The sequence below is a fragment of the Rhinopithecus roxellana genome, chromosome 10 (assembly GCF_007565055.1).
Source record: "Rhinopithecus roxellana isolate Shanxi Qingling chromosome 10, ASM756505v1, whole genome shotgun sequence".
Classification (NCBI taxonomy): domain Eukaryota; kingdom Metazoa; phylum Chordata; class Mammalia; order Primates; family Cercopithecidae; genus Rhinopithecus; species Rhinopithecus roxellana.
The window spans coordinates 2028124-2052266 of record NC_044558.1 but is presented as its reverse complement, the minus strand read 5'-3'; the positions used below and the strand labels follow the sequence as shown (position 1 = coordinate 2052266).

General features: G+C 51.4%; 2 protein-coding genes across 4 annotated transcripts in view; one reads left to right on the top strand and one right to left on the bottom strand.

The window, feature by feature from the left end:
- CLSTN3 (calsyntenin 3) overlaps positions 1-24143 on the top strand; it is a 49222-nt gene that overhangs the window by 11539 nt on the left and 13540 nt on the right. The window contains exons 1-13 of one of the 2 annotated variants that reach the window (XM_010388041.2): positions 8178-8195; positions 8991-9123; positions 11443-11565; positions 12005-12200; positions 13758-13966; positions 14233-14382; positions 14635-14820; positions 15260-15541; positions 16427-16539; positions 19795-19957; positions 20632-20685; positions 21407-21564; positions 21701-21849. In XM_010388041.2, the coding sequence (XP_010386343.1) occupies positions 9060-9123; positions 11443-11565; positions 12005-12200; positions 13758-13966; positions 14233-14382; positions 14635-14820; positions 15260-15541; positions 16427-16539; positions 19795-19957; positions 20632-20685; positions 21407-21564; positions 21701-21849 (1847 nt within the window). In that variant the 5' untranslated portion in view covers positions 8178-8195; positions 8991-9059. Of the gene's footprint in view, positions 1-8177; positions 8196-8990; positions 9124-11442; positions 11566-12004; positions 12201-13757; positions 13967-14232; positions 14383-14634; positions 14821-15259; positions 15542-16426; positions 16540-19794; positions 19958-20631; positions 20686-21406; positions 21565-21700; positions 21850-24143 lie in introns of those variants that run through there. The other variant, XM_030938393.1, reaches the window with a different exon arrangement.
- RBP5 (retinol binding protein 5) lies at positions 2083-8422 on the bottom strand. 2 transcript variants are annotated; one of them, XM_030938396.1, is made up of 5 exons: positions 8142-8422; positions 7495-7711; positions 6693-6871; positions 3142-3243; positions 2083-2574 (listed from the first exon to the last, which is right to left on the bottom strand). In XM_030938396.1, exons 2-5 carry the CDS (start codon positions 7589-7591, stop codon positions 2521-2523), a joined length of 432 nt encoding a protein of 143 aa, XP_030794256.1. In that variant the 5' UTR covers positions 7592-7711; positions 8142-8422; the 3' UTR covers positions 2083-2520. The 2 variants fall into 2 exon arrangements, with proteins under 2 accessions (XP_030794256.1, XP_010386344.1); XM_010388042.1 differs by lacking the exons at positions 7495-7711; positions 8142-8422 and adding an exon at positions 7156-7390.

Genomic DNA, 24143 nt, shown 5'->3' with positions numbered 1-24143 from the left:
TCACAGGACACACACCTGTACCCGCCCTCCCCATCTACTTTCGCTCAGTTTATTTTGGGGAGAGGGCTCTGAATTGACCTTTGGTCTTTACAGACTCTCAGGGACCATCTGGAGTTCCAGCTGGAATCTGGTCCCGGTGGAGTGGGAGTGGGGCAGGGGCCTGCATTGGGCTGACTTACAGAGCACAGTTATTCCATCTCATATGGAAATAAACATTTTGGATTCCTGATCACATCCCTGGGGTTTAAGACTCTGGCCAACCAAGTCAACTCCACAACTTCGTGTGTCCCTGGGAGGGTCTGGTGTGCGACCCACCTGTCTGTGGCCCTTGTCCCCTCCCGTGCCCTTACTCCACTCACCTCTTGTTCCCACTGGAGACTATCTCTTCCTTCTGAGGATGGATGGAACCTAATTTGAATGAGGGGTAAGGGTCTTGTGAGGACGAGGACATGGGTTGGGAGTGCGTGTGTGTGTGTGTGTGTGTGTGTGTGTGTGTGTGTGTGGTGGGAATGGAATATCCAAGAAAGTGGTGGAGGAGGGAGGACTGAATTTGGAGGATCCCTGGCTTCTGCTGCGGTATATAGCACCCCCTGCTGCCTGCAAGGGAAACAGCAGCTCCAGCCTCCCACAGCGGTCCCCTCCCCTCTGCCAGTCGAGCTCCCACCCTCTTGGAGATGCCCCTGAAGCTGCGAAGTCCACCCCTGATGCTTGTGTTCCGTTAGGGGGTCTCCAGGCCTCTTGGTGGGGTCTGGCCCCTGGAGGAGTGTGGTCGAGTGGAGGATGGGGACCTGCAGTGGCCATGATCTGGACGCCCACATCACTGGGAGTTTTGAGGGATTGAACCCACTTTAGCTTGGGTCTTAAAACCACCGTGGTAAGAAGTGTCAAACTTTGGGGGGAAAATAAAAATGTATAAAAATATTTAGAAAAACCCACCATGGGGGCCTACAAGCTCCTGAGTCAAGGCCTCTGCCGAGACTTCACTGACCAGCATGGTCACTGAAGGGCATGGAGGACTGTCCTGTGGGAAGAGGCTTGGACATTCACTGTAAACTCAAGAGCGAGGACACTGTTGATCTGGAATGTGGGCGATGGGTGAATACGCACGGAGCATCCTCCTGTGCCTTGGAATGGGACAAGGTGGATTCCAGCAGCCCTCAGAGCTTCTGCTGGTTGGCTTTGCGAAAAAGGGGCTTTCCACTCTACTGGGGACATCTGCAGAGAGGTTGGGCAGGGAATAGGATATTCCATTCAACCCCGAGTTCCTTTTTGTTTTTTTTTTTTAATTCCAAATTCATTCCAGAGTGTGTGGTAGGATCAGTATCGCACGCCTAGTTCTTGGCCAGAGCCCTAGTGATGTCTTGTGTGCATGGGGGGCCCAGCCATTGCAGGAAGATGGGGCAAGAGTCTTCATCTGATGAGGGCCAGGGACTTTCCAACTCCCTCAACCCTTCCCCCAGGCTCTGTTCCCACCCTCACATTGAGCCCTCTTCTCTCTGACACTTGCCCCCCTAGGACTTTTATTCTGAAAGAGCCAAGGCCCCTGGAGATGGAGAGGAGGCCCAAGGCTGGAGCTGGCCTTGTGCCTGAGCCAGCTCCACCCTTCTGGGCTGTTTTCCAAGGCAGCGACTCTGGGACCCTTGCTGTCCTCAGCTCTCCTCTTTATCTCTGGTCTCCAGCCTTTCTGGCCTTTCAGCAGAGGGTCCCTATAGGCAGGACTGCTGGGCTTCTCCCTCCTATGCCCTCACACCCCTGTATTCCTGTCTTTTATTCCTTGACCTCGCATCCTCCGTCTGCTTCCTTTTTCTGCTTTTTCTGGCTTTCTCGCTGCTTGCCCTTCCCAAAGCAGACAGGTCACCGTTTAGAAGCTCCCCGCCTCCCCCAGCATTGGAAAAAAGTCTTACCCCATCCCATCCCTCTTTCCCAACACATAGGATGGAAGTATCAAATAGCCAGATGCCTTCAGATGTCAGAACTGCGGGGTCCGTTGAACCCTGTGTGGGTGGGGCTGTGTCTTGGGCCTGGTTTTGTTGAGTACATGAGGCTTTCTCGAGAATAAGGACAAAGAAATGGACAAAAAGCCTCTGCCGGTAGCCCCTGTTTAAACTCTTGAACCCCAGTCACAGTTTTCCAGAAGTCCATCAGGATAGAATTTTCACTAATCGCCAAATGCCCATAGCTTAGTTCTTTCTTAGAAGGAAAAGAAGAGGTCAAATGGACAGGAGGGAGGGGACATTGGTTGTTCTCAGGGGCTCCTTCCCTTTGCCTGCTTCTTTCATCTGGGAGGCCAGACCTTGACCTGGAAGTGAGGTCACTATTGGGCAGTGGTGTGTGAGAAAGGACTTTGGCCTGGGGGCTACAAGTTACAAATTAACACGGGGAGGGGTGAGGAGGGACCCAGAGGGAGGGTAGGTGGCCAGAGGCAGGGACAGCTGACCTGGCACAATCTGGGCTTGAAGGGGGCACGGCAGGAGGGTCTGTGGGCTGGTGCTGTCTGGAGGGGCCTCAGTTCCTCTCTGGCTATCTGACCTTCCTGAAGACCTGCTCGCACACTGCATCCCTTGCAGTCAGTTCCTGGGGAGAGAGGGGAAGTAAGGGGGAGCAAGAAAGAGGGCTTTTGCCAGCCAGAGCCCCTTTCTCAAGGTCCTTGACCTCCATTTACTCCTTCCGGATACAGCAGCTTGAGTGTTTGATGTATGGGCAATTGTATCATTATTCCACCTCCTCAACTTTCCACCCCTCAGGAAGGAAGGTGGCCGGGTCAGGGGATGTGAAATGGCGGAAGCCTCCATTGCTCCTGTGATGATTTATGGGCATTCATCCGACTCGTAGCCAGGGCCCACCTTGGCCACTCTGTTTCTTCCTCTCACCACTCCTCCCAGTGCTTTTGCTTTCCCTCCCTTCCTTGGAGAGGCAGTGGGGCTGAGCTGGGGGAGAGTGGTGGGCCTATCTGGTTTGGACAAGAGAAGAGAGGCAGTGGGGCTGAGCTGGGGGAGAGTGGTGGGCCTATCTGGTTTGGACAAGAGAAGAGAGGCAGTGGGGCTGAGCTGGGGGAGAGTGGTGGGCCTATCTGGTTTGGACAAGGGAATGCTTCATAGCTCGAGGCCCTTCTCCCAGATACCCAGCCCCTACCCCATTTACCAGATACAGCATCTCTCCCTCCAGCCAGTGTCTCCAGCCCCGGTTAGGGACTTCCCCTTTCTGCACACACACCAGCTGCTCCTCCTCCCAGGTTACTATGGTCTATAGGGGAAAGAGGGAATAAAGACATTGGGAGGCAGGATGCTCAAAATGCTTCCCAACTCACTCTGAGTGGGCTCTCCCTTTTACTCCACAGCAGATACTGTCTGCTCCAGCCCCTCCACTGAGTGAGGGAGCTGCTCTGATTCAGCAGGACTCCCTTTTCCCCTTTGGTTTTTTTTTTTTTTTTTTTTTTTTTTCGGTGAGACAAGTCTTGCTCCATCACCCAGGCTGGAGTGCAGTGGCAGGATCTCGGTTCACTGCAAACTCTGCCTCCTGGGTTCAAGTGAGTCTCATGCCTCACCTACCCGAGTAGCTGGGATTACAGGCGTGCACCAACATGCCTGGCTAATTTTTATATTTTTAGTAGAGACAGGATTTCTCCATGTTGGCCAGGCTGGACTCAAACTCCTGAGCTCAAGTGATTTGCCCGCCATGGCTTCCTAAAGTGTTGTGACTATAGGCATGAACCATCACACCCAGCTTCCCACTCCTAAAGGTCACCGAGGGGGGCCCAAAGTTGTCTACAGTGACCTTTGGGTGAGAGCAGGGGTGGTAGCAGAATAAGTAGAGGTGAAATTGGGGAGGGCATTTATGAAGAATGGAGACTTTTTCCTCTGGATACTTCTGGCTGACCTAGAGGGACTTTTGAGAAAAAAAGAGAGATTGGTTGGGAATCCTACCAGGTAATCTCATTTCTCCTCTTTCTCGGTTTCAAGAACAGCTGAAGTATGCTTAGAAATAAAGAGTCAGCCCCTCTGGGCCTGAGCATTCAATCAACCTTTATTGAGTTCTCCCATAGGAGAAGCCCCAAACAAGGAGCTCAGAGTCTTGAACGGATAGAGGAGCAGTAAATAGGTAACTGTGACACCAGGCAGTGGGGCAGGCAGAGTGAAATATTTAAGGAAGTTGGGAGTTAATTAGATTGGAGAGAATAGGAAATTTCTAGCAAGGAAAGAAACAGCTAGAAATAGTGGTAAAAGAGAAAGGCAATTAGTTCTGAAGGGCTCTAACCTAGAGTATATGTGGTGCAGGCAATTGAAGAGCTGATTCACAGAGACCCTTGTAGGCTGAGCTAAGTGTAATAGATGATGTAATGTAATAGATAATCACTGAAAGGGTGTAAGTCAGAGAGTGACATGGTCACATTTATATTTTAGGTAGACCCTGTGGCTACAGCATGCAGATTAGAGGAGGGTTAAGACTGAGAACCAGCTAGGTGCAGTGGCTTACACCCTTAATCCCCAGCATTTGGGAGGCTGAGGCAGGAGAATCACTTGAAGTCAAGAGTTTGAGACCAGCCTGGGCAACACAGTGAGACCCCAACTTTACAAAAAAAAAAAAAAAAAAAAAAAAAACAATTTCAGGCACTAGGTGAGAAATGAAGGCCTGAATTAGGGTGGTGATAGAGAAAGGTTAGGAGGGAACACAGGAGAGCCATTTAGAAGAGTGATACTCAACAGAAATAAAATGGGTCAGGAGCCATATTAGACAAGTAAAGATAAATAGGGGAAATTAATTTAAATAATATATTTTAGTTAACCAAAAATATTCAAAATATTATTATTTCAGCATGCAACCAATATAAACATTTCCAAAATGCTTCTTTTTATTTGGCATTGTCTGAAAGTCCACTTACAGCATCTAGATTTGGACTAGTTATATTTCAAGTATTCAATGGCCATCTGAAGTTAGCAGCTGCTATACTGGGTAATGCAGAAAAGTTACAAAGATTTCTTGGCCAATTAGATGCGGTGGTGGGGTATGTGTGTGTGTGTGTGTGTGTTTGTGTGTGTGCTAGGAGCCTAGAGGTAAGGAAACAAAAGATACTGATTATGACTCCCAGGTCTCTGGCCTGGCTGGTTATTGCCCATTAGTGGAGATGGTAGATATCAAAGTGGGATAGATTTGGATAGGAAGATGGTGAATTTGAGTTTGACTTTGGGCCTTCAAATGGAAATTGGTTCCAGGACCCCTACCCCACCAAATCTGCTGAATAAAATGGCTTAGTATCTGTAGAGAACCTACGTACATCCCCCTGTACACTTTATTATTATTTTGATACAGAGTCTTGCTCTGTCACCCAGGCTAGAGTGCAATGGCGTGATCTTGGCTCACTGCAACCTCTGGCTCCCGGGTTCAAGTAAATCTAATTCTCCTGCCTCAGCCTCCCAAGTAGCTGGGATTACAGGCATGCGCCACCATGCCCAGCTAATTGTTGCATTTTTGTATTTTTTTTGAGACAGAGTTTTGCTCTTGTTGCCCAGGCAGGAGTGCAGTGGCGTGATCTTGGCTCACTGCAATCTCCGCCTCCCAGGTTCAAGTGATTCTCCTGCCTCAGCCTCCTGAGTAGCTGGAATTACAGGCATGCGCCACCATGCCTGGCTAATTTTTTGTATTTTTAGTAGAGATAGGGTTTCTCCATGTTGGTCAGGCTGGTCTCGAACTCCCAACCTCAGGTGATCTGCCTGCCTTGGCCTCCCAAAGTGCTGGGATTACAGGCGTGAGCCACTGCGCCTGGCCTAATTTATGTATTTTTAGTACAGACGAGGTTTCACCATGTTGGCCAGGCTGGTCTTGAACTCCTGGCCTCAAATGATCTGCCTGCCTCAGCCTCCCAAAGTCCTGGAATTATGGGTGTGAGCCACCATGCCCAGCCTTTTCCCATATGCTTTAAATAATCTCTGGATTACTTGTAATATCTAATGCAATGCAAATGCTCTGTAAATAGTTGCTATACTGTGTTATTTTTTATTTGTATCATTTGGTATTTTTATTTTTCCCAAATATTTGCCATTTGCAGTTTGCTGAAGCTGTGGATGCAGAACCCATGAATATGGAGGGCCAGCTGTATTTTGTAGGCAGTTGAAAACATTGCCCTGGAGCTCAGGAGATGGCTCTGGCTGGAGAATTCATGCCAAGGGCAGCCTATAGATGGAAGCAGAAGGCATGGGTGTAGATGATTTAGCCTTTGGATAGTGGGCAGACAAAAGGGAGAAGACATTAAGAAAAAACTCTGGGGAGAAAACTCCAGTTTAAAGGATTAATAGGAGGACTAGAATCTGCAAAGAGGCTAAGAAGGAATATGTAAGAAGTAGAAAGAAATGCAGGAGAGTGAAGTTATTGATGCTAAAGTAAAAGAGACTCTGGGTGACCAACAGTGTCACAGGCTAGAGAGTGGGCAAATGTTTGCTCTTCTGTCTGGGTTTCCCTGTTCTTTGCCCTTTGGGCTGGTGCGAAGAGAGGGCAGGGAAGAAGTGGGAGAGAGACGGGGAGCACCAGGACCTGTTAGTTCTGGAGACTGGTATCCTGGGGACTGCATTCCCTGCTGTGGTCACCATTCCCCTCCTCCCCCGGCTCTGGCTGGGGAAGGTCACTTTGTTTTGCCCCATGTTGTTAGGAATCTCCTGTGATGCCTCCTTCTGGCTACCGCCCAGCCAGGAGAAAGGTACCTGGCATTTCCGTCCGTCCACGCTCCTGAGGTCCTCCTCAAACTCCACTCCCACATCGAACTGCACAGTGTAGTTTCGGAAGGTGCTGAGCGTCCTCACCGTCATGTGGTTGCCCTGGTGGTCAATCTCCTTGTCGGGCTTCAGTAGCAGAGCGATCTTCCGCACAGCCAAGCTGATGTCTGTGGGGGCTGCCTCTTAGCAGGGGTGCTGCTAGCCAGCCAGGAGCTCCTCTGCCAGCTGCAGCCCCTCAGGGCTGTGAGTTTCCCTTCCTTGGGTCTGGGACTGTGGATTCACCCCCTCCTACCAATGCCTGGTTAGAAATGGATCCCAGGTCAGGCGCCAGCCGCCTGAGCCTTTCCACAGTGTCCAACCCCGGGCATTCCCTCTTCTCCATGGGACCAAGAGGCAGGAAGAAAGAGGGGAGAAAGGGAGTGACAGGGGTCTGGGAGGGTGAGGCCATTACTTAAGGCTTGCAGGTAGTCCTCCATGTTCTTCTGTGAGACAAAGCGGTAGTAGCCAGTGAGGTTGGGAGGCATTACGTGGATCAAGGTTTCAGGAGAATACAGGAGACAGGGTGAGGAAGGAGGGGCTGTTGTCTGGCAGGTGAGGCTGAGAGACTCAGGCCAGCCCGCACACACAGAGACAGGATGTGTAACGGCCTGGTTACCAGGGCTTTTTATAAGGCTGGGGCCCTGTTGCAATAAGAGTCCCTATCAGACTTCCTCCCTCCCCCTATAGTGAGTTTGGGGGTGGTGTCTCCAGCCTGAAGGAGGGGCAGGGATTTGGCAAAGTTGTGTCTGACCTTGGCTTTTCCTGAGGAAGGAACCTGGAGCAGATCTGGGACTGTCAGTCATCCAAAACTCGAACCATCCAGAGGCCAGTTTTGGCCTCCACCTCATTTTTGGCAGGCTTGGGAACCGTCCCACGGCCTGAGGAGCGGTCTTTTCTGGGAGGCACCCGAGGCTGGTCTGGCTGTGTGAGGTGGAGATGAGTTCCAACAATACCCTGAGATCCTGGGACTGAGTGATGTTGGAAGATGTGAGGGGAGGGCTGAGGACAGCCAGGTGCCCAGAAGCCACCATGAAGAGCACCCTGCAGGCCTGGCCCCCAAAGCTCCCTCAGGCAATGTGCTCAACTGGGACCCCAACGTGGCTTTCCAGACTCTTGGTCCTAAGGAGCCATTAGGAGGGAGGCGGAGCCCGAGGGGTGCTGAGTTTAAAGTCCGAAACGGAGCCAGAGAGGAGTTTGTTGGCTATTCTGGAGAATTTTATTCTCTTTGGCTTGGGACCCCGAGGGTTTTCTCTCCCTCTGAGTCATCGGTGAGACCATAACCCCCAGTCTCCAGACCTAGGACAGCCCATGCTTTCCAGATGTATTTCTGTGAAGGTGGGGTGGAGGCGCCTAAATAACATTGTGCCCCGCCCCCAGCTGCCCAGTTCTGTCTCGAACCTGCCATCGTCCCGGGCTTCAGAATCCACTGGGCTTGGTTCATCACGGTTTAAGGTGAAATTCGGGGCGAAGGAGGGAGGGCAGGTAGGCGGGAGGAGGCGACCGGTCCCGACAGGTGCGCGCGCGAGGGGTGCACGACGTCCTATCCCTTCTCGGGTCCCAGAGCCTCGCTACCGCCCTGTGATTTCCTCGCAGACCTGGGCTACAAATGCCAGGATTTCTCAGACTCAGACTGAGGGTTTTACTTCACCGTTCCCAGAAGGCACGCAGCAGGGAACTGTGGATGGAAGGGGCTGTGGAAAGAGGTTAATGCAGAGTTTGGGGGGCGGGGTGACGCGGCGCCACCCCTCCTGGCCGCCCTCAGGTCCCGCTGACGTCTCTCTTCTCCACCCCCTGGCTTCTGGCTTCTTTTTCCCCACGTCCTTCTTCTTTCCCACCCCCTCCGTGGCTCTCCAGCTTCCTTCCCAGCCCCCGCAGTTCCTCGGCTCCCCCAAATTGCAGCCAGGGGAAGGAGCCCTGAAGCTCTCCAGCCCCGACGCCCCAGTCCCATTGGCTCCCTCCCCTGCTGCAGCACCTGGTACCCTCCAGTCACCTGATTGGCCGGCGGCGCCATCAATCGTTGCCCGGCTGTGCTGACGTCATCCTGCAGTAGCGGGGTTGGGGTGGGAGTGAGAGAGTGAGGACGCTGGGCTGGGGGAAACTGGAAGCCGCTGCAAGTCCCCCGCCTCAGCTACCCAGATTGGGATCTGCCCAGGCCCGCTTTATGGACTAGTGTGGGCGGTAGGCTCCTTTAGGTCCCTGCCCTGCTGTTCCCCGCTCCTTAGAGACACCCTGTATCCCTCCCGCAAGGTGGAATCCGCAGGCTGGAGGCTCCCAGAGGAGGCAAACGCTTGGCCCTGCCCTGCCCCACGCCGCACCATGACCCTCCTGCTGCTGCTCCTTCTGCTGGCCTCTCTGCTCGCGTCCTGCTCCTGTAACAAAGGTGAGTGAGGTGGGGGTGGGGGTCCTGAAAGAGGGGTGTCGGGCAGCGCCGTGCGCGGTAGGGGTGGGAAGGAGGTGTCGAGGCCCCCTGGCACCTGATAGGTGTCTGGTCCTCTTCTGATCACCCGCCTTCCCATCCATGTTCTCAGACCTGCTCCGTCTCCTCTCCCTCTCTTCCTCCCAGCTACATCTTCCTTTCCGGTCCATCTCTACCCATGCGTTTCTCTTGCTGGTCATCTTGCTCCCATTTGGTCTCCATTGCCGTCCTGTGGTCTCTATTCTCCCCCTCCCCCAGTTTCTACACGCCAGTGGCTACCTCGGGTCTGGGAAGGACTGCCCCCGAGCGGGTGATAAACGTCTCCCAGAGGCTCTCCCTTTCACTGGCGCATGCTAAGGGTGTGTGGCAGATCCATCTGCTTCGCCTCCATCCCATCCTGGGGAGAAAGTATTTGCTGCAGTTCAGCAATTCGGAGCACGTATGTTTTTGCGTGTGCCTCTGCATTCATACCCTTATGCCTGCATCAGTTGGGCTGTGGGTTACCAGAGCTGCCCTCTCTGGCAGACAGCAGATACATTCAGCTGGGCGGGGCTGTCGGACGGACGGAGAGGGAGGACGTTGGGAGAGGGGGGGCTTGCGGGCAGAGGGCTCAGGTAGGTGGAAACGGATGGAGACTGGCAGGAAAGGGCAGAAGTGGGTGTGTGGGGGGCGCTAAATGAGTAGTGAGAGGGAAAGCTGAGAAGGAGAAGACCGGAGATGAGGCGTGGGACGGGGTGAGGAGGGGATGGAAAAGGGTAAAGGTGGAGGCAGAAAAAAGAGGGAAGAATGAGAGGAAAATCAGGAAAAGAGTGAGTCAAGGAGGAGCCCGGGAGCCTAGGAGTGAAAGGGAGTAAACGCAAGACTGCAGGGGGCCAGGAGGAGAGGAGACAGAGGCTCAGAGACCTGGGGAGACAAGCAGGGTGGGAGCGGGAGCTGTGCAGAAGGCGCCCAGCCCTGCCCTTCCATCGCGCTCTCTTCCTAGCCTGCATCTCTGACCTCAGCCTCCCCTCTTAGCCTCCTGCCACTTCCTGTACCGCCTCTTGTGCACCATCTTGTGGCTTTCTCCTCAGCATTCAGGAAGGGGTTATGGTGGTCATCAGTAAGAAATCCTTCCCATGCCACAGGCTTGCTGGGGTGTGGTTGAAGGAGAGAATGGAAATCAGGGTTTCTTGCTCACCATGAGATACTGGGGATGAGGTTCCTTTTGGTGACTCAGTTTCCTTCTGCCTCATGGGTGTGCTTTGGGAGCCTGGGTGTTGGCTTGATGGGATTAGATAGAGCAAGTGTGGAGGCTGGGTTGGGAGTGATGTGGAAGGGGAGGAAATATGCTTCCCCACAGTCCCTCACCAGGCTGAATCTGGTAGAAGATGGGGAGATTTGGAGTCTGACGAGTCCCGCATCCATTCTGAATTGGCTGGTGGTTGAAGGGAAGAGGGGTGGGGTAGATAAGAACTGGGATTGAGTTCTGTATAAAAAGTGGGTTTCAGGGAATGTGGTTTGATGGTCTGGTGGAGGACATAGAAATGTGCCGGTTTCGAATGTGTTCTCTTGGGTGTGGGGGTGGGAAGAAGGGACAGGATTTGTCATGTTTCTAGGCCAGCCTGATAATCCCTTAGGATGACGGCTCTGCTGGGTCCAGTTGCTCGGCATTGATTCCTCTGCTCCATTCCTGCCCCTCTCTGCCCCCTCCCTCTGTCCTATATATCTTCACTTCTCTCCTTTCTCCCCATCCTGTGTTCTGGGAGAATGGCCTCAAGTTGGGGCTTGGCTGGGAGAAGTGCAGAGTGAAGGAATCAGGATTGAAATGAGTTGGGAGGAGGATAAGCAATCAGGATCTCAGGAAACTTCTAGCTCTTTTTCTAGTTTCAATTCTGTCCTTAATCTATCCCTTCCCTTTCCAGGGCCTTCTCATGGCCCACCACTGCTCCCTGAAGTTCCCAGTCTCCATTCTCTAGCACATGAAATCCCTAAAGAACATTCTCCACATCCTGACCATGGTTCCCAGGGAGATAGTGATCCCCTCCTTCTCACCCCCAGGGCAGGTAGTTTCCATGGGAACTGTCTACCCTACTATAGGAGAAGGCTATGACCTTCCGCAGACCCTCTGACTCCTTTAGTAGCTGATTTCTTGTCCTCAGCTGCCCGCCTCCTGTAAGGTGCTCGTATAGGGGGTGGAAAGGGTGAGGGTGCTGAGGTGTGAGTTGTCTGGGTCAACAAGGGTTGTTGTGGGAGTAGAGGCCCTGCTCACAGGTGCTTCCTCTCCTCTCCCTGGGGTGGGGCCAGCCAACAAGCACAAGCCATGGATTGAGGCAGAGTACCAGGGCATCGTCATGGAGAATGACAACACGGTCCTGCTGAACCCACCACTCTTTGCCTTGGACAAGGATGCCCCGCTGCGCTATGCAGGTAATTGGGATTGGGGGATGGCAAGGCAGGGTAGGACAGAGAAAAGTGGGTGGAAGGGCCAAAATCAAGGGAGGGAAGGAATGTCCTGGGAGCAATGAGAAAGTAAGGGAAGAGGCCTTGGGAAAATAAAGGTGGGCTCAAGGAGGGAAATGGGCTCCACTGAAGAATGGAGATTGAGTCAAGGATGCCAGAAAAGGACATGGCCAGGCAAGGGTTAAACACATCATGATTTTGTCAGATCTCAGGCCTGGAGGCTCTGGGAGGTTGCTGCTCAGGGAAGCTGGGCTTGGAGTTGTGTGTTTGATCATTAATGTTTTTATGCCTACAGGAGAAGGGACAGGGCTTCGGGAGGAGAGGTGGGGCCGGACCCCAGGTGGGGAGGCTGAGGGTGGGGAAGGAGACACAGCAGCCTCACTCCTCCCCTTCTCCCCTTTGTCAGGTGAGATCTGTGGCTTCCGGCTCCATGGGTCTGGGGTGCCCTTTGAGGCCGTGATCCTTGACAAGGCGACAGGAGAGGGGCTGATCCGAGCCAAGGAGCCTGTGGACTGCGAGGCCCAGAAGGAACACACCTTCACCATCCAGGCTTATGACTGTGGCGAGGGCCCCGATGGGGCCAACACCAAGAAGTCCCACAAGTGAGGAAGTCCTTGTCTCCTGCCCCATGTGTTGCGGGGTCCTCCTCCCTTCTCCCAAGCCCACCATCTTCTGTCTGTGCGGTCATCGAATATCCACCCCCACCCGCTGCTGTTCCTAGGACTTAGGGAACCCTATCCCCTGCTGTTCCTAGGATTTAGGGACCTTCAGGCAAGGTGACAGAAACGTATAGTAGACTTCAGTGGATCTAATCTTGGTTTTGCCTTTTGTGACCTTGGGCAGCCTAGCCTCTCTGGACTTGCTTTTCCTTATCTGTAAAATGGAGATTGTGATGACACCTACTTCATAGGGTTGCTGTGAAGATTCCAGGAGATGATTTGTGTTGAACGCATGACCACAGTGCCTGATACACGGTGAAAGGCTCAGTACATGGGCGTAATGACGAGGAGGAGAGCAAGAAGGAAGAGAATGAATACACTCAGCATGCATCCAGATTCCTTTCAACTGCCCCCTCCAGTCTATTTGCAGTGTATACCACACACACGATCCCTAACATATACATATAGCTCTAGGTGAGGGTGGGCAGGGGATGGTTGTAGCAAGAAAGAGGCTCGGGTCTGGGACACCTACGCCTGTTGCCAGCTAACTTCTTGTTTGAGAATAAGAGAAAGATCTTCAGTCAGGATGCCTGAGCCACTAAGAGGCACTAGAGATAAAAATGCTCTTTGTGACTCAGTTTTTCATTTGAAGATAGGACCCTTGCCTCTGGGGCCTGGGAGCCTGCATCTTGGCTGGGGGCAGGGCTCAGTATGAAGGGCCTCGACCCAGCTCTGCTTGCCCTGGCGCATGACTACGGAGGGGCCACATGCACGGGAGGTAGCGCTGCCCACACGTGCTCTTTCAGATGTGTCAGATGACTTGTGACCTTTGTACAAATGCCATTTCCCCTCTTATGGCTGGTTTTAATTTGGCTTTTACTCTGCATCTTCCTCGGTTATCCCCCTGGAGCTGACCGTTGTGAAGGAAGGCCCTGCTGGATTTTATGCCTTAGCCCTCCTCTTGGCATCCTTACCCATAGCATTCTGCACAGAAGTCATCAAAATCAGCTCCTGAGTACCCCTGGGGCTTGTTGCTTATCCCTACATCAGTCCCCTCTCTCGGGCCCTCCCCCTGGTATTGTCCTTTCCCTGGCATGGCTTTGATGCAGCTTGGTGCTCCGTGGGGTAGGAAGGAACGTGCTGGCTGCCTCAGTCTCGGGGCTAGATGGGCAGGCTCCCTCCTGCTCTGGCTCCCGGTCGGGATTCCTGCTTGCTCCTTTCTGGTATATGGGTGTACCATGTAGAGGCTGTACCTTGGTGTACAGTATTGAGGCTGTATCTCGTTGTGCCCATATTGAGGCTGTTCGTTGGTGTACAGTATTGAAGCTGTAGCTCGGTGTACGGTATCGAATCTGTCCCTCCGTGTGTCATATCAAGGCTGTATCTTGATGTACTGTATCGAGGCTGTACCTCGGTGTGCTGTATCAAGGCAGTATCTCGATGTATAATATCGAGGCTGGCTAATGTGTCCCCATTCCTCCTCCCCTCTGGTATGTGCAGGGCCACTGTGCATGTGCGGGTCAACGATGTGAACGAGTTTGCCCCAGTGTTTGTGGAGCGGCTGTACCGTGCGGCTGTGACAGAGGGAAAGCTGTATGATCGTATCCTGCGGGTGGAAGCCATTGATGGTGACTGCTCCCCCCAGTACAGCCAGATCTGCTACTACGAGATTCTCACACCCAACACCCCTTTCCTCATTGACAACGATGGTGAGTCCGCCCCTGGCTTCCCTGGCCACCCAGTTCCCCTTGTGCACCCATCTCCCTCAGTACAACCCGGGGTTCCACTCTCCACTTTCACCCCTCAGACCCTCGCCTCACCTTTCTTCCCGAATGGAGCCTTCCCTTCCCAGACGCCTTTTCCCAGCATCCTGCTGCCTAACCTGCCTACTGCCCGATGAACTCGCACATCCTCCCCTCTCTGCCCTGGGCTTTCTCCAGTGCTCTAACGCTCTGTCCTCCTGACCCCACCCCAGGGAACATTGAGAACACAGAGAAGCTGCAGTACAGTGGTGAGCGGCTCTATAAGTTTACAGTGACGGCTTATGACTGTGGGAAGAAGCGGGCGGCAGATGATGCTGAGGTGGAGATTCAGGTGAAGCCCACCTGTAAACCCAGCTGGCAAGGTGAGAGCTCAGCGCTGGGCCCCATCTTGTGAATCCTCTTTTTTCTTTGTCTCTTTTTCTGTCCCTTCTGACAATCATGGGGGCTAGGCCAGGGCTTGGAGGATATTGGGGCAGATTTGCAGCTATCTCCTCTAGCCAGGCCATCCTGCCAGGAGTCCCAAACTGTCCATGGACATGGCAAGAGAAGCATGGAGAGGGGAGGCTGCTTTACCCTTCTCTCTCCCCATCGCCCTCTCTGTCTCACCCATGCAGGCTGGAACAAAAGGATCGAATATGCACCAGGCGCTGGGAGCTTGGCTTTGTTCCCTGGTATCCGCCTGGAGACTTGTGATGAACCACTCTGGAACATTCAGGCCACCATAGAGCTGCAGACCAGCCATGTGGCCAAGGGCTGCGACCGTGACAACTACTCAGAGCGGGCGCTGCGGAAACTCTGCGGTAGGTGTGCTCCCAACACTGCCTCAGGTCCATCCCTTCTCATCCAACCTCTGTCCAAACTTCTCCAAGACTCTGCTTTATGTCACCTCTGGCCATCCACAGGTGTTTATCCATAGAGGTTGTGACACATGGTTAGCTTCTGTGGCCCAAAAGGCAGGTACATATGTCTCTGGCAAAAATGCACAGTCGTTGCACCAGACTGTCACGAGATGCATGGTGGAACGACGGTGGGGAGAGATGAAGAGCTGGAGAATGGGTTAACTGGAGAGATACTCTTAGAAGAGAGTTCATCCCTCTCTTGTCTTTGAAAGGCCACAAGAGGTGGCGAGATACACTGCAGGAAATCTTTTCCCATCAGTCCCTCTTTCCCTGCCTCCTGCCCATTTCACCATCTGCTGCTTCTTGGCTCTGACACTTGTGCCTCCTGGGGCTCCCACAGGTGCTGCCACTGGGGAGGTGGATCTGTTGCCCATGCCCGGCCCCAATGCCAACTGGACAGCAGGACTCTCGGTGCACTACAGCCAGGACAGCAGCCTGATCTACTGGTTCAATGGCACCCAGGCTGTGCAGGTGCCCTTGGGTGGCCCCAGTGGACTGGGTTCTGGGCCCCAGGACAGCCTCAGTGACCACTTCACCCTGTCCTTCTGGATGAAGCATGGCGTAACTCCCAACAAGGGCAAGAAGGAAGAGGAAACCATCGTATGTAACACTGTCCAGAATGGTGAGCCTCCCCTCCAGGCACTAGCCAGAGAGGGAAACTGTCTTCTTTTCCTGCCTCTGTCACTGCCCATTGTGTGACTGTGAACAGGTCACTTCCCCTCTCTTCATTTGTGAGGTGCAAGTGCCAGCTGTGCTATGCCTTGATTCTGTGCTTTATCCCGACCATGACATGTTGGATCCTACTGCGGTCAGAGTGCAATGGGATTCCTTGCTGCTACTCTCATTTTCAGTTGCCCAATCAACTTACCACCATGTGGTAGGCTGCCCCCACCCCCTATCTCCTCTCCCATTAAAGCCCCTCCATTGCAGTGGGAAAGCCTGGGTAATGGTGTGCCCCATTCTTTCATCTTCCCATCTTGGGACTGGTTGGCCCCATCTCTGAGCCCTGTTCTTCCCTCAACTGCAGGGTCTACTCCACTGGAGAGGGCTCAGTCTTGACCTGCTCTTTCATTTCTAGCCACTTCTCCAACCTCATTTCCCTTGACCTTGACAACTCTTTTGAAAAAGGTTGTCACCCATAATGTATGTATTAACCAAAGGACTGGTGAAGAGCTGGTGAGGGAGTGGGCCCGCTGACGCTCCCCGCTCAGCTAGCCAGGGTGCCTCAGAAGCCCAAGTTATCACTTGGACTGGAGTGTGTGTGTGTGTGTGTGTGTGTGTGTGAGAGAGAGAGAGAGAGAGAGAGACAGAGAGAGAGAGAGAGACAGAAAGAGAGAGAGAGACAGAGAGAGAGAGAGAGAGACAGAGAGAGAGAGAGAGAGAAACGCTAGAGAATGAGGGAATGAGAGAGGATTAAGAGAATCCAGCATCCTCTCCTTCCTGCTGCTTTGAACTTGTTCTGGCCTCAGCCTCTGTACTTGACCCCGTCCCCTTCCTGTGCCCTCAGAGGATGGCTTCTCTCACTACTCGCTGACTGTCCACGGCTGTAGGATTGCCTTCCTCTACTGGCCGCTGCTGGAGAGTGCCCGCCCAGTCAAGTTCCTCTGGAAGCTGGAGCAGGTGAGGCCAGAGCCAGGCTCCTGCGAGGGCTGAGTAGATGTGACTCACTTTTAGGAAAGGACCTTCTCTGGGCAGGGTCAGCATTTTCTGGGTTCCCCCTTGCGCTCTCTTTGCTTCTCCACTTTCAGCCCCCGACCATTCTACTCCCAGGTCCTCTTGTTCCCTTTTCCCAAGGCTTGTTCCCTGCAGAAAGCACTTCTGGATTAAAAAAAAAAAAGGAACAAATGACTACTAACAGCAAACTCGACCAATCATCTATTTCCTCCCTGTTTTATTCCATCTCTCTCTTAAATAGGACTTTAACAGTATATGTCCCTGACTCTCAGGCAGTTAGCCTGTTGTAATCAAGATAAGTCATTCTCAGGTACACAGATTGGGTTTGAGTCTTGCCAAGGGAATTTGCTGGCTATGAAATCTTCGTTAATATGTGTAAACTTCAGGGTTAAAAAAAAACCTGTTAAATAGGGATAAAAAGAATTCTGTATCCCAGAGTCGTTAGGATTAAATGACGTAATAGACCCTTGTAGACTGAAAAGCACTCCCTCTGTATATGTTAATTCTCACTATTATCAGCCCTGATTATGGAGGGATAAATAAAAATGGATAAAATATTTAAAATCCTCTCTTGAGCCAAGAGTTGCAGCCTCTTCATTATTTATTCTCCCGGCTGACCGCAAGGACCAGTGAGGACTAATTTGAGTTTTCACTCCTTCTGTTTCTCTTGTAAGTCCTAGTGGAGTGGCTGAGTAAGCAAATGGCAAAAAACAAAACAAAACAAAACAAAACAAACAACAACAAAAAACAGAACAGAGAAAGAGAAGTGCCCAGATAATTTATAAACTAGATAATTGAGGGCTATCTATGAAAGCTTTGCTGTCTGTGGCACTCTTTTAAAGAGACAGTCTGCCATTTGCTGCTTCTTGATTTCCACCCCGCCGCCGCACGTTGCAAATATTGATAACGTGACCCTTGCTATCTTTCTTTAATTCAACCTCATTTAATCAACCAGTATCTATTAAATACAACTAAGTCTCTGTCACTCAGCTAGGTTCTGGGGGTACAATGAATGAAACAAAATCTTTGCCATCATTGAACTTACATTTTAGTTGGGGAGATAAATTTTTAAAAAGTAAATAGACATGTAAAAACGATACATTGTGATAAATGCTCTGAAAGTAGCAAGCAAGGGACTGGAGCAGAGCATGGGGGGAGGCAAGGAGAGGAGAAGTCACCTTGGATTGGATGCTCCTGGGGGACCTGACTGAGGCGGAATTTAAGCCTAGTGCTAAAGGATGAGAAATAGCTGCCTGTGGGAAGAGAGTGGGAAGGTTCTAGGAAGAGGAAAGAGCAGATGCAAAGGCCCTGAGGCAAGAAAGAGCTCAGCATGTCCCAAGCATGGAAAGAGGGCCAGTGAGGTTGGAGTACAGTGAACAAGGCTGGAGATAAGTTGCAGAGATGGGCAGTGGTCAGGTTGTACAGTGGACTTTTTCAGCAGGGTTAGTCTCGATTTTTGTCATATGAGAGATGGGAAGTGTTTTTTGAAGGATTTAAAGCATAGGCATGACCTGATCAGATTTATGTGTGTGTGTGTGTGTATATATATATACATATTTTTTTTTTGTTTGTTTTGTTTTGTTTTTTGTTTTTTGTTTTTTTTTTTTTGTTTTTTTTTTTTTGTTTTGAGATGGAGTCTCACTCTGTCACTAGGCTAGAGTGCAGTGGTGTGATCTTGGCTCACTGCAACCTCTGCCTCCCGGGTTCAAGCAATTCTCCTGCCTCAGCCTCCCTAGTAGCTGGGACTACAGGCACCTGCCACCATGCCCAACTAATTTTTGTATTTTTAGTAGAGACGGGGTTTCACCATGTTGGCCAGGATGGTCTTGATCTCTTGACCTTGTGATCCGCCTGCCTCGGCCTCCTAAAGTGGTGGGATTACAGGCGTGAGCCACCGCACCTGGCCAGATTTACATTTTAACAAGATCCCCTTGGCAACTGTGGGATGGATGTATTGAAGAGATCTAATGGTGACAGTAAACAGGACTGTTGCAACAGTCTTCATGAAAGGGGTTGGGGACATGACTGATGTGTGGCAATGGAGACGGAGAGTCCTGCACAGAAACCTGCAGCTTGTAACTCTGTTTGGACTTGGGATCAACAGCACCTGCTGATGGACTGGATGTGGAGCCTGAGGGAAAGGGAAGATCAAAGTTGTTTCCTGTGTCAGCCGCTTGAGCAGCTGGATGGATGATGGAGCATTTATTCTACCTGGGGAGAAACTGAGGGAGTTGGGAAAGGGCATGGACTTGCATCTTACATGTGTTAAATGTGAGATACTTGTGGGCATCCAAGCAGAGAACCTGGCATTCAGAGGAGAATTCTGGGCTGGAGATGCAGATTTTGGAGTTACCAGTGTATAACTATGGTACCCAAACCCATGGCAACAGATGAGGTGACTTCTAGGAAGAGAGTGTAGAGAGGAAAGAGAAGAGGGCCTAGATCTGAGCCTTGAGGAACCCCAACATTTGGAACTGGATGAGGCAGAGTACTCTCTGTCTCTTTTTCCTCTGACCATCCCCCATTCCATCTTGGCTGGCCCTAGGAGAGACTGCAAAGGGAAGCAATATTTATTTTAGTGCTTAATGGTGGGTTAGAAGCTACCCTAGAGATAACCTGTAATCCCAGCTACTTGGGAGGCTGAGAGGATCACTGGAGGCTAGGAGTTTGAGACCAGCCTAGGCAACATAGTGAGAGCTCATCTCTAAAAAATAAAAAAATTAGCTGGACGTGGTGGCACATACCTGTAGTCCCAGCTACCCCAGAGGCTGAGGTGGGAGGATTGCTTGAGCCCAGAAGCTTGAGGCTTCAGTGAGCTATGATTGCACCACTGCACTCCAGCCTGGGGGACAGAAGGAAACCCCATCTCTAGAATTTCCAGTGCCTTACATACATACGTAATACATAGGTTTTTGGGGGAAATTTATGCATGACAGTGTGTTACTCCTCTTAGGAATATTTATAGCTTTAAAGATTTCCCTGAAGAGTGGAATCTTTGCTACTAGGCTGATTGCCTGATAGATTTTGGACAAGGAGGTTATTCCTTGAGCTGGATAGGCAGCAAAGCACTAGTAAGCCCTGTTGGTAGAACTGGGAATAAAGGGACTGTCCCCTGTCTCCCAGGAGATGGGGCAGTGCCTGGGGTTAGCTCTCTGAAGAGGAATTACCTGAGAGGCTCTTGCCCCTACCCTACTCGCCCAGGTCTGTGATGATGAGTGGCACCACTACGCCCTGAACCTCGAGTTCCCCACGGTCACACTCTACACCGATGGCATCTCCTTCGACCCTGCCCTCATCCATGACAATGGCCTCATCCACCCGCCCCGAAGGGAGCCTGCTCTCATGATTGGGGCCTGCTGGACTGGTAAGTCCCTCTGAGCTTCTCAGTGAAGACTCCAGTGGTTTAGGATTTGGGAAGGGAGGTAGGCTGGTGAGGAGCAAGGGCAGTCTGACGCGGCGGCTGAGGCCACCTCATGCATCTCTCTGCAGCTGGGCAGGGTAACTGAAGATCTCCATGGAAGGGACCACAGCCTCCCTCCCATATCTCCCACTAATCCAATCACCTCTGACTCAGAGGAATTAATTTCTCAGGCATCCTCAGACTCTCTCTCTGTAACTCCAGCCTGTTTCCACTTTGTTCCATCAAAGTGATATGACTTCCATAGCCTGTTCCCCTGCTCAAGGAGAGTAACCCCTTAGAGCGTCCTCAGTCTTTCAACTTTTAAGCCATTAAAAAACTTTTCCCCTCTTGGGACTGTGTGTGTGCGCATGTGCCTGCCTGTCTTACCAGAGCCCATGTGTTTCCTCAGCAGTATATCGTATTTGGGGGTTTGTCTCTAACAGAGGCTGGAGAGTTTGGGACATGACAAAAGAAGGGTTGGGGTTGAGCTGAGAGGTTGCAGGTTATACACGGGAGGGTCAGAGTCCCATGTGAACGTGAGAGCACTCATGGGGATGAGAGGAAGAAGTCTCATTCCTCTCTGTCAATCTGTCCACATCCCTGAAGTCATTACCACTGTTTTTTTTTTTTATCCCTAGAGGAGAAGAACAAAGAGAAGGAAAAGGGAGACAACAGTACAGATATCACCCAAGGTACTCTGTGTGTAAGAACTGGAGACCAGAGAGTTCTCATCCTCACTTTCTGTTCTGAGACCGCTTTTCCACCCCAAATTCTATCCAGCCTGTGACAGCCTCCTAGGCCACCAGGGGGCAGAGCCTCCAAGAAATACAGCAGGGCAGGGGCTCCTGGAGTGGTAAGGCCAGAGGCAGCTGGGCTGGGTTCTGGGTGTCCTGTCCTGCCCACAGAATGAAGAATGGGGTTCTCTTGGTGGCTTTCCATATGGCAGAAGGGAGGTGGCAGGAGTCAGGAGTCAGACACGCAGGAGGGGAAGGTCTGGGCATCTGTGAAGCTCGCTCACATCCATCCTGGTCTCCCTGCATGTCTGGAAAGACATCCTCTCCTGCCACCTCCCCCTTCCTCCTTGTTTTGACTCTTCCCTCCTGTTGGTCCTGTTTCCTTTTCTTCCTCCCTCTCATCTTTGTTGCTTCTACTTTTCACCCTTTTTCTTCTCCTCTGGCTTTATTCTGTCTTCTTTTGTCTCATTTTCTCCCTTCTCCAGCCTCCCCGCTTATCTTCACTTCTCTTTCACCTCTCATCTCTCTTTTTTCCTTTTTCTTTGTTTCCACATTTCTCCTTTTTGTTTTCTTTCTCAACTCTTCTGCTCTTTCTCTTCTTTCCCTTTCTCTCAGCCTTCATCCTTTTCCATCCTCCTCTCTTCTCACCTTCCGTCCTGCTCCTGTGTTCCCACCCTAGGAGACCCTTTGCCGATTCACCACTATTTCCATGGCTACCTGGCTGGTTTCAGCGTGCGCTCAGGTCGCCTGGAGAGCCGTGAGGTCATCGAGTGCCTCTATGCATGTCGGGAGGGGCTGGACTATAGGGATTTCGAGAGCCTGGGCAAAGGCATGAAGGTATTGCCCCATCCTCTAGCCCTGTTCTTCCCCGCATGCCCCCTGCCCCTCCCCCATGCCCTACCCCTCTACCTCTGCTCCTTTTCTCTCCCACCTCCTGGCCCTGCTCTCAGCTGTATCTGTATCTGGGGCCCAGGTCCACGTGAACCCCTCACAGTCCCTGCTCACCCTGGAGGGGGATGATGTGGAGACCTTCAACCATGCCCTGCAGCACGTGGCTTACATGAACACTCTGCGCTTTGCCACGCCCGGCGTCAGGCCCCTGCGCCTCACCACTGCTGTCAAGTGAGTGTTGGGTGGGGCAGGGCAAATCATTGAGCAGAGCCAGACTGTGTCACAGGTCCTTGGCCTAAGGCATCACCTAGAGCTAGGCATACCTCTTTTGTTTTATGGATGAGGAGACTGGGCCCTCAAATGGAGAGGGTCACAGAGCAATATTGGTAGAAAAGTCTGGACTACACTCAGATTTCTCAACAATCAATACATTACTCTTTCTACCAAGTCACACTTCTAGGGTTTTTGGCCTTTGATCTCCTCTATGCCTCTGTGCTGATACGTAAAGTGGGACACAGGATTGGGAGTGGGGAGACCTGACATTAATTCTGACTACGAATTGCTTGGATAACCTTGGGCAAATGGTGAGTCCTGGCTGCTTCACTTGTTGTAATCTTGCTTCACCAAGCTCTTGCGAGGTCACATACGATGACCTAAGTCTAGGGGTTGGCAGTCCTAGGCCAAATCTGGCCTGCTGCCTGTTTCTGTAAATAGTTGTGTTGGAACACACCAGTGCCCATTCGTTTGCATATGTCTATGGCTACTTTCACACTGGGATGGCAGAACTGTGGGTAGTTGGGACAGAGATCATATGGCCCTGCAAACAGAACTATCTAATCCTTCATAGAAAAAGTTTGCTGGCCGGCCATGGTGGCTCACACCTGTAATCCCAGCACTTTGGGAGGCTGAGGCAGACGGATCACGAGGAGTTCAAGACCAGCCTGGCCAACATGGTGAAACCCCGTCTCTACTAAAAATACAAAAATTAGCTGGGCGTGGTGGCGCATGCCTGTAATCCCAGCTACTTGGGAGGCTGAGACAGGAGAATTGCTTGAACCGGGGCCTGGGAGGTGGAGGTTGCAGTGAGCCGAGATTGTAACACTGCACTCCAGCCTGGGCTACAAAGCGAGACTCTGTCTCAAAAAAAAGAAAAAAAGGAAAGTTTGCTGACCTCTGAATTCTAAGTGAATGACTTTTGGTGTCTTTAAAAGAAAAATTGTAGATTATTTTAAGGTTTGAGTATATATTACATGTTTAAAAATACAGATCAATTGAGAGGCAATGAAAGTATGATAGTTAAGAGCATAGGGTCTGTTGCTAGCTTTTTGGCACTGGGCAAATGCTATAAAGTAGTGATAGCAATAGAGTAACTCATGGAATTGTTATCATAACTATATGATATAATCTGGATCAAATGCCTAGCAGAGAGCTGATGCTGCTTAAATGCTGGTTATTATTACATGAAGGCATTTTCACCCCTTATTATGGTTGATGGGCAGTTTTTAGGAGATACTGCCATCTAGTGGGTGAATGACATGCTTTAGGAGTCAGGATTTCTGCGTTCCAATCTTGTTACCCCATCCCCCATTCTGCCTCAGTTTCTCTGTGAGCTATATGAAGATAAACATCTCAAATTTGCCCCTATCCTGGGAGGGGTGGGTTTAGAGTGGGGAGTGCTCTGAGCCCTGGAGGGCGACTGGGTGTGATCATCAGGCCTCAGAGTTAGAGCTGTGGAAGGGCCCAGACCATGGCTTTTGGGAGTTTGCTGGTTCAGGGTATGGAGCTGAAGGTCACAGGCAGATGAGTTAATGTGGGTGCAGCTGATTGCTGAGTATGCACCCCACCATGTCCCAGTCAGAGCTCCAGTTGTTAAAGGGCTGTCATTCAGTTATGAAAGGCGTAATCCGTCAGAAGCCAAGGCATTGCGTCGTTCCCTCCAGTGCTCAGGAGCCATGTCAGAAGTGAGGGCTCTGGTTTTTGGCCTAGGGTGGAGCTCTGCAAGGGGAGTTCCTGCAGGGGGAGGAGTTGACATTTTCTTTGCTGAGTGGCTCATCTGAATTCCTCCTATCTTTTTCATGCCCAGGATAGAGGTTTATCCAAGGGCTTGGAAGCTGCCTATGAGGAAAGGGGCCTTGATGTTTTCTCTATGAGGTTAAGAAACAGAGTTTACATTTCTCCATATCTAAGGTTACTACATGGTTGGTGCTATCCTTATACTTCCCTGAGGTGATGGGAGAAAATATAGAGGGATATGTGTGTGTGTGTGTGTGCATGCAACAGATACAGACAGGTACCTAGCAACACTTCCCTTTCCCTGATGCTTCTCCTTGCCCCTGTCCATGTGGCTTTCGTAGCTTCCAGTTTTCAGTTTTTGGACGTCTGTCTATTTAAAGCCAGATTTATGCAGCTATTTGGTCAATGCCTAAATGCAGGTTTTCCTGAAATTTTTTTTTTTTTTTTTTTTTTTAGTATTTTCTTGGAAAGCCCATGTACTTGTGGCATTGACCCCCGGACAGATAGATACC

Coding starts and splice junctions, on each gene's coding strand:
- RBP5 (XM_030938396.1), bottom strand. CDS start 7,591: ATGAGGTGGAGGCCAAAACTGGCCTCTGGATGGTTCGAGTTTTGGATG. Junction 6,872..7,494: donor CTTCCTCAGGAAAAGCCAAG/GTCAGACACAAC, acceptor CAGCCCCCACAG/ACATCAGCTTGGCTGTGCGG. Junction 3,244..6,692: donor TGGACGGACGGAAATGCCAG/GTACCTTTCTCC, acceptor TTTCCCCTATAG/ACCATAGTAACCTGGGAGGA.